Raw genomic sequence first — 15,047 nt, 5'->3', positions numbered from 1 at the left:
AGAGGCACGCACGCCACTCTGCAGCTACAACCCGAGAGACTTCAGCAAACCACCTTAAGTACAGGGGAAGGACTGTGCTCTGATACCCGCTCAGACGGATGCTCAATCCTGGCTGCACAGATACAGCAGAGCGGGTGTCGGACGCGATGGGACTCCTATGCCGGTGAGAGCTCGGGACCATGCTGGCGGCCCCCCCTGCTGGGGCGGCTTGGACAGCCCCGATACAACAGGGTTAAAATCTAATAATGCGACTTACTTAGCTTTAGCCAGAATGTCACGTTATCATCTTAATGTATTAGCCTGTTTCCATGGTAAATGTTATGTAACAGCAATACTTAGACCATTAATAGCAAAGTCAACGCACTGACCCAGCCTAAATATACTTTAAATCTGCTCTTACAATCGACTGCTTACAATTGTCTTTAACATAAAAATGTGCTTGTTCATCTTGTGCCCCGCATGTTGAGCGTGGGAAATGCTTGAGGACTGCTTTTGGGGCACCTCTTGACTGCTTGTACTATACATATGCACTGCAAAAATAAAGAATTAAAAAAAAAAAAAATATATATATATATATATATATATATATATATATATTTATATAAAAGGAAAATCAAAAGGAGACTTTTACAGCACTTAAAGAAGGCATTTGGAGCCGAAATGGGTTTGCTATTTATATTTTGTACTAATTACTAGGAGGATTACTGATCTCGATGGTAAGTGTGACTTTACCAGTAGGTTTCACACCCACCTGAGTTTGAAGTATCCAATATTTTCTTTTAAAACATTTAAAGTTTATGTATCCTGGAATAAAGTTTTTATTTTGCCAAGCATCTGATGTCCAGTCTCCTGTTGTGATAACGTGGACCCTGTAGCCAGTATTGGCACCCTCGAGCCTGCAATACAGAGACTGTGACGGTTTCGGGCCATGTGAGTGGTAGTCCTATTTTTATATCCCACGTTTTATATTTTTTTATTTTTTATTTTTTTTTATTTTTTATGATTCTTTATTTTATTTGCGCATGAAATGACAGTAAGCGTGCAGCGCCACGACAGCTGCTGCAAGCAGTTTCATATACATTACAGATCGTGACAGGTTAAACAGCGCTTTTTTTTTTGTGTGAAGATAACAAGCTATAAGACATTCATGGTAAATGTGTGCATGTTAAGAGTGATCTCGCTCAATGTTGTAGTGCGGTGTTTACAGATATGCGGGTGCTCGCTTGGGCGATTCTATATGATTTCGCGGGATATACTGCATTGTGGTCACCATGGTTTGTGCTTTGCTAGTGTGGCAGCATTCCCTCTGTGAGTGTGTGGCTTTACTGGTACTAGTGAGAGTAGGCTCCTGTGTTGTGCATGTAAGTTCACAGGCATGTAGCTACAAAAGAAGTTACATGTTAATGAGACTTTTACAGGCTAGGGATATGTTATGGTAACAAAAAAACCGTGCTATAGAGGCGCTCAAACAATGATAAAATGAAGAATCTAGTGTGACTAAGCAGCTCAACACACGTGAAGGTACCTCCAAACCTTAACACAATAACATGCAAAACAGTGGGGTGATGAGAGTGGAAAGGTCACAACAAACAGGACCCAGTGGAGCGCTAAAAAATATATCAACTCACCCTTTTATAAAGGGATGTAATTGTAGAAAAATCTAAAGGGAATGAGATATAATGGAAATAATGGTGTAGTATATCTGGACTAGGTGGATAAGGAGAGAAGAGTCGTATGATAACAAACTCACATGGTACAGAGCCTGAAAGAGATAGGCTCAAATCATAGGCGCAGGGGTATTTTAAAGCAAATACCAAGCTTCTTCAATGGCTGTATATCGATCCTCAGAGAAAGGGAGAAAGAAGGACAATGGACCAAAGTCCTAGTGTATTATCCTCAACACAAAAAATGGATCTGAACAAATACAGAAACTTGCTCACCTTTAAATGAGCCAATCCGAACTGGGCTCTCAGTTAAATGGACAATGTGCCTTTAAGAGGGCACTGCTCTTCTTGTTAGCAGGAAAAGTGGATGCAGGTCAAGGACTCAAATTTAAAAAATAAATTTATTGTAAAACACTTACATAAAAATCAAATAAAAAGCTCCCATAAATAAATGGTGCAGAAATGAGTCCTCTCCCGAGACGCGTTTCACCTTGTACAAAAGGCTTTTTCAATCGGTGTCCTGCTTGAGTTTCCTGCTGGTTTAAATACCCAAAGAGTCCTTTTCAATTGGTTAATGATGTCTTCCGGTTTTCCGAACACAACGAGGGATATTACCATCAGCTGTTGTGTAAGTTCGTGATACCGGAAGTGACGTATCGCGTTTACCGCAACGTCACTTCCGTTTAGATCGTGGCCGCCATATTAGTCATTGGCAAGCCACGAACTCACTCATTGTATCAGTGTATTCAGCATAACATAGATGAACATAAAGAAAAAGGAAAAAAGGAGATCAGTTTGCATCTTGACTCCATGTATATACTCAATAAGACAATGACACAAAATGAATGAATGTGCAAAGGGAATATAATGGATTCCCCTCAGTTAAACAGCAACATCTCTTTGCTGTGTGGATTGATTACCATTGTAACCTATTGCATCAGATGTTAGGTGTGCAAGTAGCTGCCCAACATCACTCCCACTTTAAAGGGATATACACTCAATTCCTTGCCATTGAAATATACGTGTATAAATCATGAAAAAATTACACACACATCAGATAATCAAGTAGATAGTCGTATATATACAATATTTACAAAAAATATTCAGTAGTGTCATTGTCCTAAAGAGATACAATAGTAGTTATGCATCTTACAACAGTAAATATAGTGAACAACATAGCAACCCATCATGGTGGAGATCATGGGATAGCTGAGATGAAAGGCAGAAAAAGTAAATAAAAAATAAACCTATAAAAAATGACAAAGCTCAAAGTCTTGATTAAGACCTTTAGGGTGTAAAGTATCTAAATCAAAAATCCATTTCATCTCAGCTTTACCCATTTTTCTCACTAAGTCATCACCTCTCCAGTCTGTGACTACTTGTTGGATTCCCATAAATTGTATACCTTTCGGGTCACTGTTATGTGTATTTTTAAAGTGAAATGATACATTGTGCTTTACAAATCCATTTCTTATATTTCTGACGTGCTCTTGTATTCTCACCTGCAAAGGGCGTATTGTCCGCCCGATGTACAGGAGTCCACACGGGCACGTCAGCATGTATATTACTCTCTTGGTATGGCAAGTAATGATGTCCCTTATTTTATAATTCCTTTTGGGATTATTAGGGTCCGTAAATTCCCTAATTACTCTTTTGGGATTGCTGGTGTTCCTGCAAGCCCCACAAACTCCACAGCCATAGAAACCTTTAGACTCCTTAAAGGGGTTTGAAATTACATTGGCTCTAGTTGAATTGTTATTGGAGAGACTGTTCCTTAAGTTGGAAACCCCCCTATAGATAATCTTAGGTTGTTCAGGTAGGAGGGTATTTAATATCTCATCATTTTTAAGGATAGGCCAGTGTTTCTGAATTACTTTTTTAACTTGTTGGCTCTGTGTATTGAAATCACAAATGAAGGCCAATTCCCTATCTGTAGAAGCTGTTGGTTTTACTTTATATTGTAAGAGAGATTCTCGTTCTCTGAGACTTATCTCCTTATAGGCATTATCTAGCAGCTGTTTATTATAACCTTTATCCGAGAAGTCTTTCATGATTTTCTGTGATTGATTGTGAAACACAGTAAAATCAGTACAATTACGTCGTATTCTGAGAAGTTGTGCCTTCGGTGCGTTGAGGAGCCAGGGTGAATAATGGCAACTATTGCCCTCGATGTAACTATTTACATCGACCTTTTTAAAAAAGGTACTGGTTTTGATGGTGTTATTCTCGATGAAGATATTGAGATCTAGAAATTCAACTTTATTTTTACTGCTGTTTTTGGTGAGCTTAATACCCCAATCATTATCTTCAATAGATGAAAAGAAAAGGTTAAGGGATTCACTGCTGCCCTTCCAAACGAAAAAAATATCATCTATGTAACGATGATAGGACACCAGGCTTGCACCCCACCTACAGTCGCCAAATATAAACAGATGTTCCCAGTATGACATAAATAAATTGGCGTAGCTGGGTGCAAACCTGGTGCCCATCGCCGTTCCACAGATCTGCAGATAAAATGTCTCATTAAACCAAAAGTAGTTGTTATGAAGTATCCAATTGATTCCTTCCAGAATGAAATCAATCTGGGATTGCGGAAAAAGTTCAGATTTCTCAAGAAAAAACCTGGTTGCTTCGCATCCTTTGTTGTGCTGTATGATGGTATACAAGGAATGAACGTCAGCTGTGACTAGCCAGCAATCTTCATCCCATACTACATCTTTAAGGACCTGAAGAACATTGATGGTATCTTTCAGATAACCTCTACATTTCTTGACTATGGGCTGTATACATTGATCAATGTACTGGGAAAGCCTGCTCGATATAGATCCAATCCCCGAAATGATGGGACGTCCTGGGGGCTTAGTAAGATGTTTATGGATCTTTGGCAAATAATAGAAAACGGGGATCCTAGGATGGTGAATATTAAGGAACTCTGATTCCTTTTTATTCAAGATACCCTCTAATTTGCCTTTATCTATCAGTCTAGTGTAACTGACCTTAATTTCGCTGGTAGGGTCCCTATTAAGAACAGTGTATGTTGTGGTGTCTTCGAGTAACCTATTGGACTCTACAATATAATCACTCCTCTCGATAAGGACAATCCCCCCTCCCTTGTCGGCAGGTTTAATGACCAATGTGCTGTCATTTTTGAAATCCTTAAGACTGTTTCTCTCTTGAAAAGTCAGGTTATATTCATTTTTCCCAATGGGTCTGATATGTTTGATGTCCCTCATAACCATTTTTTCAAATGTTGACATCTCATCAGAGATGCAAAACTTGGGAAAAAAATGAGATTTATCTTTCAGTTCCGTATGTACAAATTCATCACTTATTTCACTTGACGTGAATGTTGGTGATGGTTTTTTATGAAAGAACTTTTTTAGACACATTTTTCTCTTAAACCTGTTTAGGTCCAAATAGGTGCTGAATTTATCTAATGTTCTAGTCGGGGCAAATTTAAGGCCCTTTTCGAGTAGTGATAATTGTGGTTTGGAAAGCACTCTATTTGTAAGATTGAATATGCCATTATTAATTGTTTTTAATCTCTTTTTCCTCTTTTGAAAAGATACTCCTCCTCTAGTTCCCCTTCCTCTAGGGATCTCCTCCTTTTTCCCAGTGGGGAGCATTTGTACCTCTCCCTCTCTTGGAGTTCCCAAAAATCCTCCTGTCTTGGTGACCGATCTAAATGTGAGAATCTGTTGTATAGAGGAACACTCTCATCCTCTTTCCTCTTAGGTCTACTAGAATTTGATCGATGTTTATCAAAATATGTACCTGTTTTTTTCTCTCTATACATATCCCTTTCATTAGGGTGATAATTCCTTTTATTTTTAGGAGAAACGGGATTGTTTCTACCATAACTGTGGTTCTCACTTGGTCTATATCTGGATCTATTTATAGTTGTTGTTCGAAGTTCTTTGTGAAGAGGACGATCCCTATTAAGATCTTTCCTACCAGAAAAATCTTTATAGGTGTTGGAATGGTAGGGTCTATTCCTGTCAAAATTATTCCCTTTGGGATGTTTGGTTATTCGGGAATCATTTATGTTGTTATGGTTATATTTGGAATATGTTCTAACTCTATTGTTGGCATAGTCGTTTTTGTCCCTCAAATATTTTCTTTTTTTGGTGTCAATTACGGCTTTCTCCATTTTTTCAAGATTATTTTTTATATCCTCTGTAATAGAAGTATATTCTTCTGAGGACGTGTTATTAATTAGATAATTCTGTAATTCATCAATTTTTTTATCTAATTTCGCCAGATTGTATCGGCGCCTCTCAATGATTAAGTCCATTAATCCGAAGGAAAAACTTTCTAATTTGTTATTCCATTCGGTCATAAAATCTTCCTCCTCTTGGTCAAAGGATGGATCTTTTGAAAACCTTAGTCCCCTTGGTGTGATTTTCTCTCTATTGTATTTTTCAAGGGTTGCTATTTCCCATTTATTCTTAATCTCTTTACCTAATGATTTTTCTAACATAAATCTACAATCTTGTAGTTGTATTTTCTTAGATTGATTGATATTGATAGTATCATGTTCTTCATCGTTAAATAGAGCATCAATATTTTTACTGCATCTATTTCTGTTTTCAAATAGCGACATTTTACAATTAGCAGCCTGCACAGGTACGGAGGTAATTTAAACAATAGAAAATGGTAACAAAAAAACCGTGCTATAGAGGCGCTCAAACAATGATAAAATGAAGAATCTAGTGTGACTAAGCAGCTCAACACACGTGAAGGTACCTCCAAACCTTAACACAATAACATGCAAAACAGTGGGGTGATGAGAGTGGAAAGGTCACAACAAACAGGACCCAGTGGAGCGCTAAAAAATATATCAACTCACCCTTTTATAAAGGGATGTAATTGTAGAAAAATCTAAAGGGAATGAGATATAATGGAAATAATGGTGTAGTATATCTGGACTAGGTGGATAAGGAGAGAAGAGTCGTATGATAACAAACTCACATGGTACAGAGCCTGAAAGAGATAGGCTCAAATCATAGGCGCAGGGGTATTTTAAAGCAAATACCAAGCTTCTTCAATGGCTGTATATCGATCCTCAGAGAAAGGGAGAAAGAAGGACAATGGACCAAAGTCCTAGTGTATTATCCTCAACACAAAAAATGGATCTGAACAAATACAGAAACTTGCTCACCTTTAAATGAGCCAATCCGAACTGGGCTCTCAGTTAAATGGACAATGTGCCTTTAAGAGGGCACTGCTCTTCTTGTTAGCAGGAAAAGTGGATGCAGGTCAAGGACTCAAATTTAAAAAATAAATTTATTTATAGGGATATGTTATAACTACCTTTGTCACAGTGGGCTACTTGAGATCTGTGTAGGTTGACGGTCTTATCATTACAGGTTTAATGTGTAAGCTAACATGTTGCAGGGTACATTCTTGTCTAGTCATCTGAGGTGGGAACATGTGAACTAAACATAACTTTGTATTTAAGTAATAACAATATGGTTACCAACAGTAGGTAAGGTTGTAGTGATAACAGACAAGGTATAATAAACGTTAAGAATTATGAATCATGGAGCAGAGATTTTAAGCTGGTGATAAAAATAAACAAGATGTGTCACCACATCCTCAGATACATGAGGCAAGAGTCCACCAGGTGGCAATACGTGGGGCAGGTTACTTAATATCGCCAGAGTGACTGGAAAAGAAAAAAAAAAAACTTGTAGTAAAAATAAAAGCAAACAATGCAAGCCAGATGGGGGCTATGGATTGCCTTTAGGGAGATTGTCAGCCTATGCCTGTGTCAGGCCTCAGTAGTGGATACTTGCTGTGTCCATGACTGGGAGCTGCTTTGGTCATCTGCTTGCAGGGCAGTATGGACTCTTTGGGAAGTATTCTCCGGAGTGCTGTGGGCGTACAGCTCCTTGTTTGGTCGCATCCTGAACGGCTGCCTTGGCGGGGCTGCTCGGGTTCCAGCGCCCCAGTGGTTAAGGCTTGTGATCGTTCCTCTCGTCGGGCCCTTCCCGAGGTCCCTGGGTGATGTTCGCCGTTCTGGTGAGTCTTGTTGTCGCAGGCTGGGGTTCGGGGGCTGGTGAGGTTAGCGTGGAGGTCGGAAGTCTCCGTGCGGTTGACAGCTTGGGCATGCTGGCTGGTCTCGCCCCGGTGTGAGCGGGAGTGAACGCTGTCGCCCGCGGGACATGTTGCCCTTTCCCGCCCTCGTGTTTGTCGATGCCATCGGGAGGCCGCCCTAGCGGTGCCTGGCGGGGATCCACACAGGTGTCGCCGGGTTGCTGGGCGAATCCATGCCGCTGCCAGTCTCCTCGCTCGCCGGAAGGCATGACCGTTGGCACTGAGCTTCGTCCAAAGGCTCGCGCAGAATTGGTCGAAGAAGTTTAAGGTATGCTTGGGTGGCTTCAGACGGGTGTGCGCCATCTTGCCTGGGCCCTGGCAGTTTCGTTTCACCGCCGTCTTTGTTGCTTGTTTGCGTAGCTTTGCGGGGTTGGGCACCCCCAGCATGGACCGGGATATCCCCCGCCGGTCCAGAGGGGGGGGTAGCTGGGCATCTTGCAATTCTCGCTTGCGAGCGGGTCCCTTGCTGGTCGATCGGCCGCCTCCCCCAGGCTTCGGGTTCCGCTGCAGTATAGGCCGCATGGCCGGTTCATGTGCTCGTGTATCGTTGTAGTGCATGACCGGTACCGTTTTGTTCCTCGTGTGGTTCTCTATCGTTTTCTGGATACTGTAGGCTGTTGGCATGGTTGGATTTGCCAGGATTGTCGTTTTTGTGCCCTCCAGTGCAAGAGCTCTTAGAGAGCACGTCCGGCCATTTTGGCTGTCAGGCCCCGCCCCCCCACGTTTTATATTTTTATACAGTACACACTATGTTGTTTTAATTTTGTTTTAGGTATTCTGTGATATCCCAGTGGATTCTAGTGATGTGGTTGTATTTTCTGTGTTTTTATACCATACACTTTAATACTGGTGACTCTATGTACACCGATATCTTGTTATATTTATATGTGTCACTCTGTGTTTGTTTGGGGAAGCACTTTGTATATCAGTTACAAAATTAGGTTTTGGGGACCTCACTTCTATTATCAGTACTTGATCCATAAGAAGCGTCTTCTTGTATACTTTTATATACATATGTTCGTCAATGTGTGCATCTGGGTCTGTGTATATGTATTTGTGTCTGTGTATCTGCATGTGTGTCAGTATGTTTATACCTGTGTATCTACATGTGTGTCAGTGTTTGTATCAGTGTCTGTGTATCTGTATTTATGGCAGTGTTTGTATCTGTGTCTATGTATCTGTATTTATGTCAGTGTTTGTATCAGTGTCTGTGTATCTGTATTTATGGCAGTGTTTGTATCTGTGTCTATGTATCTGTATTTATGTCAGTGTTTGTATCAGTGTCTGTGTATCTGTATTTATGGCAGTGTTTGTATCTGTGTCTATGTATCTGTATTTATGTCAGTGTTTGTATCAGTGTCTGTGTATCTGTATTTATGGCAGTGTTTGTATCTGTGTCTATGTATCTGTATTTATGTCAGTGTTTGTACCTGTGTATCTGTATGTGTGTATCTGCTTGTGTGTCATTGTTTGTATCTGTATTTATGTCAGTGTTTGTCTGTGTATATTTGTGTCTGCATATCTGTACGTGTGTCTGTATCTGCATGTGTCAGTGTGTGCATCCTTGTGTCTGTGTATCTGCACTTGTGTCAGTGTGGGTCTGTATCTGCATGTGTCATTGTGTGTTTTTGTGTATCTGTATGTTTGTCTTAGAGTGTAGCATTGGCTTTGTGAATCAATGTGTGTTTCTGTATGTGTTGCAGTGTGTCTTTTTGTGTATCTTCGTGTGTCAGTGTTTGTATCTATATGTATCTGCATGTGTGTCAGTATCTGTATGTATATCAGTTCTTGTATCTGTGTTTCTGAATGTTTGTCAGTGTGTATCTGCATGTGTGTTATTGTGTGTATATTTGTGTCTGTAGATGCAGGTTTCTGTGTATCTGTATTTGTCTCATTGTGTCTGTGTATCTACATGTGTGTTATTGTGTCTGTGTATATGTATGTATTTTCAAATGCGTCAGTATTTGCATGTGTCTCTATGTATCTTAGTGTTTGTATCTTTGTAGGTGAGGAAGAATGAGTTGGGTTCCCAACAAGAGGAAACAACTTCATGTGTGTCCGGGGGCGACCAGACCAGGGGGTAACCCTTACACAAATGTATGAAAATAGAGAAGTAGACCTGGTGGGTCAGAAAAAATTGGGCGCCCCCTAGTGGAAATCCATGCATATATACAGAGGATAAAACATAACCTTTAATGAATGCTGTATAAAAAAGGTATAATGAACCTACAATATGATCGCAAATAAGCGAAAAAAGAAACTAAAAATGAAAAAAAGGGAGGTTATAATTCAGAGAACACGTTGGATGGGGTAAAGTATCCTAAAATAGGTTCCCTGAAGGATACTTGAATAGTCCCCCCAACGTGTATAATATCTCTCAAGTGCACTGGTAACTCGATGCAATTACACTATATGGAACCCTACAGTCAGCACCCATAAATTGAAACCAAAAAAACGGGATCAAAGAGGGTGAACAGAGTAGCAAAAAACTAGCATTCTCGGGAGGGAACTGTAGCAACAGGAAATAACAGAACGAGGTCAGTATACCATGTAATTGAACACTGTCCAGGATATATACAATGTTGCTGAAACAGCGATCTGATTACTGGAGCATAGCCTCAGGGGGCCAGGGGAATAGAACTTGTGGGAGAGAGAGCAAACTGTGCTGAACAGAATTCCCCACCCATACCCAGTCGTCCCTACCCTCCTTCTGCCTCTAATGCGACTAGCTCAAATTCCAGACATCTAGTGTAACTCGTAGAATCACCTAAGTTGCTAACTGATCATTGCCGAGAACAGTGTCACCGGATAACCTCCCTGCCTGCCTGACACGTGTTTCGGCGCCACTATCTGCGCAGTGTTCAATTACATGGTATACTGACCTTGTTCTGTTATTTCCTGTTGCTACAGTTCCCTCCCGAGTATGCTAGTTTTTTGCTACTCTGTTCACCCTCTTTGATCCCGGTTTTTTGGTTTCAATTTACACGTTGGGGGGACTATTCAAGTATCCTTCAGGGAACCTATTTTAGGATACTTTACCCCATCCAACGTGTTCTCTGAATTATAACCTCCCTTTTTTTCATTTTTAGTTTCTTTTTTCGCTGATTTGCGATCCTATTGTAGGTACATTATACCTTTTTTATACAGCATTCATTAAAGGTTATGTTTTATCCTCTGTATATATGCATGGATTTCCACTAGGGGGCGCCCAATTTTTTCTGACCCACCAGGTCTACTTCTCTATTTGTATCTTTGTATATGCATGTTTGTCAGTGTGTGTTTTGCAGTGTATATGTGCATACATCTCAGCATTCAAACGTCAACACTACATACAAACATACCTCTGTATTAAAATACCAACATTATATTTTAAAACACCCCTGCATTCAAACGCCATACAAGCAGACACCTACATTCAAACTACACACAAGTGCACCGTTGTTTTCAAATAGCAACAGTACATAAAACATAACTGCATTTAAATGCCAACAGTACAGAAATACATCCCTACATTCACACAAACATACTCCATACAAAAGCAAACTTACATTTAAACACACAAACACCGCTCAGTGCTAAATAATACCCTGCATGGATGGACAAATGGTAGATTCCAAGCTGCAGTGCATTGTGGGAGTTGTACGACAATGGGGACCAGCCTTTTGGCCACCCTTGCTATTGGATGGAGCAAAACAAAAATTCTTGCACTAGGGCAATCTCCTTGTTAGTTCCACCACTGACAGGAATACATATTCAAGAAAACCATGACACACAGCATGGACACTGCACCAACTCCGCTCAAGGTATCTGGACCAGGAGATGGCTAATCGTCTGGTTTTAAGTACCATACCCTCCCCAAAATAAATGTATTCTCCTTATTAGTGAAACGTCTTCTTGGTATGGGTATAGGCGTTCTACTGCTGCGTGTGTATGCATAAACGATGTGGTTTGTTTTTAAATTTGTTTCTGCAAACTTCCAGCCTGGAGTTTCAATTAAAAAAAAAAAAACATTGCAAATACTTTAGCAGGGAACCCTAAACATCTTCAATGAAAAATATGTAATAGAGCTGCTATGCCATTTTTGCAAAATGCAATGTTTGTACTCTGCATAGGTTTCATTAATGCTATTTATACATTCATTTCAGGAGATGTTGGCGATAATGAAATCCATCTATGATATGATGGGACGTTATACCTACCCTATGTTAAGGGATGATGCCCCTATAGAGCATGTGGAGAGGTTTTTCCAGGTAAGTAAACTAAATGCATTGCACATAGATTTTAACCAACAGTCTTCCCTATCCCAACTTTTTAACTCCATTCCTTATTTCAGAAGATGGATAGGAATCATGATGGGGTGGTTACCATTGATGAATTTTTGGAAACCTGTCAAAAGGTAATGGTACATTTTCTAAGTATTAAGTTTGGGGGGTGGGGGGTTTTACTTTACAGCAGTTGTGTCAAAAATTTTTTTTTGTTTTTTTCCCTTCTTCAGGATGAAAATATCATGAAGTCAATGCAGCTGTTTGAGAATGTCATCTAGAAGAGAATGAGACACTCCACCCATGCCAGCACTAGAAAGGACCCATCCAAATGCATATCCCCACACTCAGATCACCGCCACCATGCTTTCCTGGTGTCACAAATGATGGATGGTGTTGTAATAACTCTCCCAGGGAACAGAGGATCCTACTTACTGCCTGCCTGTTTGCACTGACCCCTTCTTGTCACCATAAACTCACCTTTATAAGGACAGTTTTATACTATTATAATAAAGAACAAAGCACATATATCTCTGCAAGAGCCAGGATTCTTAATCAGGGATTTTTACAGAACACTGCTCTTGCCTGAAGCCTCAACATGAGAGCATATTTGAGGAGGGAGCTGAATAAAAGAGGTGCCATTGAGCCCACTGTGGTTGAAACTGTGTAGGTATGTATGTATGTGTATGTGCCATGGGCCTGTATGTACACTGTACATAGAAGTCCATGGTATGCTGTTCCCATAGACCTGCCAAAATTCTCCTTAAAGTGGTGTTCTCATAATTTAGAATTGAAATTGAAATTACGTCTACTTGCTGTGGACACAGCAATGCATACCATACCAAATGCACCGGCAATGGTATATATGAGATAAGGTGCAGGACACAATGCTTCCATTAGACCGAGTCAAGTCTTCCTTGTGTAATTTGTTGGATGTTAATTATGTTCTACAGGGCCCCAAGCCCTCAAACCATGACTTTTATTGTCTCATTTTAAAGCATAATTCTAAGAATGATATAGCCTTTTTATTTCAATGACCTGGGATGTTCATTCTAATCAAGATCTGAATTTGTATTCTTTGTTCTATTCTTTTGCACATAAACAGGAAATGTCTTTGTAGATGACCTTCAAAAGACAATTTCTTGAGAAAGCCCAGGCTTAATGTAGATCAGGTTTCTCTTTGTAAAAATAAATGGTTTATGCTCACTTCAGCAACTTATAAGAAGATGCCAGGTCACCATTAAAAATATAAAGGAGAATGAAGTAAGGGAATGCCTTAAACAAACAAATTTTAGCATTCATTATGAGATTGTGTTTCAAATCTATCTATAATTTAAAATGGGACAATGAAAGAAGTTCAAAGAGCTTGGGGTCCTTTGTTAGCGATGACACATATACTTTAATCTGATTTTGATGGAGAGGATAAAGTGTGTATATTGATTGCTCACTGTAACTTTTGTCAGAAGACATACCTTTTGTTAATACTTCCTGCTCTGCAAAAATGCAATTTTTCACTACTCCTGGAAACACCTGTTAGTATTGGTTAGTTATTGGCTATAGGATAAGGGTGACATGTTTACCTTACAGTCTTTTTATCAAAGCACAAATCTAAATCAAGGCATGGGGTGGCCAGTGTGATGGATCAGTACAATGGAGCCTGGTACAGATAAATAATCCCTCTCATTAGATTTCTTACTTCTATAATAACATTTCATTATGATGATGATTATTATTATTAGGATTGTTTGTAAAAATTTGTTTTTTTGTTTTTTTTTACTATTGTCACATAAAAGGGCACTACAGACAATGGTGTTTGCAAACAAAATATAAAGATTTCTATTCATCCTTTTATAATGAAATACCAACCAGTATGTTGAACATGCATGCGGCTTCTGCCTTTTTTTCTCATAAACCCCTGCTGTGCAGTAGTTTATAGGAACTCCATAAAAGCTCATAGAACTGCTCTCACATAAAATGCCAATGGAGAGAATGTCAGTGGAGAAGGAACATCCAGGGAATTTGCTGCAAAATAATGACATTCAGAGGGGAACATCTGCAACTTTGTAAAAAAAAAAATAATGTATTATCATATTGACTAAATCTATAAGCTTTTTAATCCAGTATATAAAAGTATCTATTACAAGTGCTTTTTTAAAGGTTCTATTTTTTTATATTTAGATTAATAAAATTTCCTTGTGACATTTTAACTACCTTCTAAAAGTCACCTAAAGCAAACATGAAAGGTCAGCATTCCGTCAGTGAACACTGGTAGTGGTGTCTCAAGTCCCAAAAGTCAGCATAAATAGTAACAGACCCACAACAACAGTCAACGTTATCTATGAATATTTTAAGACACTGGAGTGTGATCCAAGCAACATTTCAACCTCAATCGACCCTGGGCCAATACATTGCCTGGTACACACTTTGGTGAAAGAAATTGTTAACTAGCACATCCAAGGGCATTTAATGCAAGTTCACCTTTAATTTCTATGATTCCTCTCTCATATAAGACAAACTGCAGTAAATCACAAATACATTTCTGTTGAAATCTATCTGGACTTTTATTCTATTCTTTGGGAAAGGATTCTTTAAAATAAACCGATAACGACAAGACACAATAGAACATATTGTATTAACAAAAATACATGCATCTAAATGACAAACGTCTACATGGAATATAAATCAGTGTTAACATCCCTGGCTGTATTCGGAAATCCTTAAGCATTATGCCCATGTCTCCGTTTGAATGTGTGGCCAATCATGTTGTATATCTTGTAGTTTCATCCTCAGAATGCTTCCTTTGTGCTTGCAATTGTAAGTTTGACAACACTCCCCCATCCCCCCACCACCATCCAAATTTATGTACAAGCATACGTAAGGATTACTCAATGGGATTTCCTTTACATTACACTGGTTTCCCACAAACTACATGGGCTCATCTAGACAATGTCAAAATGTGCCAATCTTATCATTTTGTTACAACTTGCAAAATTAAGAATCATAAAAAAAAAAAAAAAAGTAA

At 39.3% G+C, this 15,047-nt stretch overlaps 1 protein-coding gene across 2 annotated transcripts in view; it reads left to right on the top strand.

The window, feature by feature from the left end:
- KCNIP3 (potassium voltage-gated channel interacting protein 3) overlaps positions 1 to 14,072 on the top strand; it is a 156,708-nt gene extending 142,636 nt beyond the window's left edge. For both annotated transcript variants that reach the window (XM_063445569.1, XM_063445570.1), the window contains 3 exons: positions 11,909 to 12,013; positions 12,097 to 12,159; positions 12,259 to 14,072. In XM_063445569.1, coding sequence (XP_063301639.1) covers positions 11,909 to 12,013; positions 12,097 to 12,159; positions 12,259 to 12,306 — 216 coding nt within the window. In that variant the 3' untranslated portion in view covers positions 12,307 to 14,072. The remainder of the gene's footprint in view (positions 1 to 11,908; positions 12,014 to 12,096; positions 12,160 to 12,258) is intronic.
- Positions 14,073 to 15,047: the final 975 nt, after the last annotated feature.

The sequence above is a fragment of the Pelobates fuscus genome, chromosome 3 (genome assembly GCF_036172605.1).
Source record: "Pelobates fuscus isolate aPelFus1 chromosome 3, aPelFus1.pri, whole genome shotgun sequence".
NCBI lineage: Eukaryota > Metazoa > Chordata > Amphibia > Anura > Pelobatidae > Pelobates > Pelobates fuscus.
Note: the sequence above shows the minus strand (reverse complement) of the source record. Positions and strands in the feature narration are given on the sequence as shown.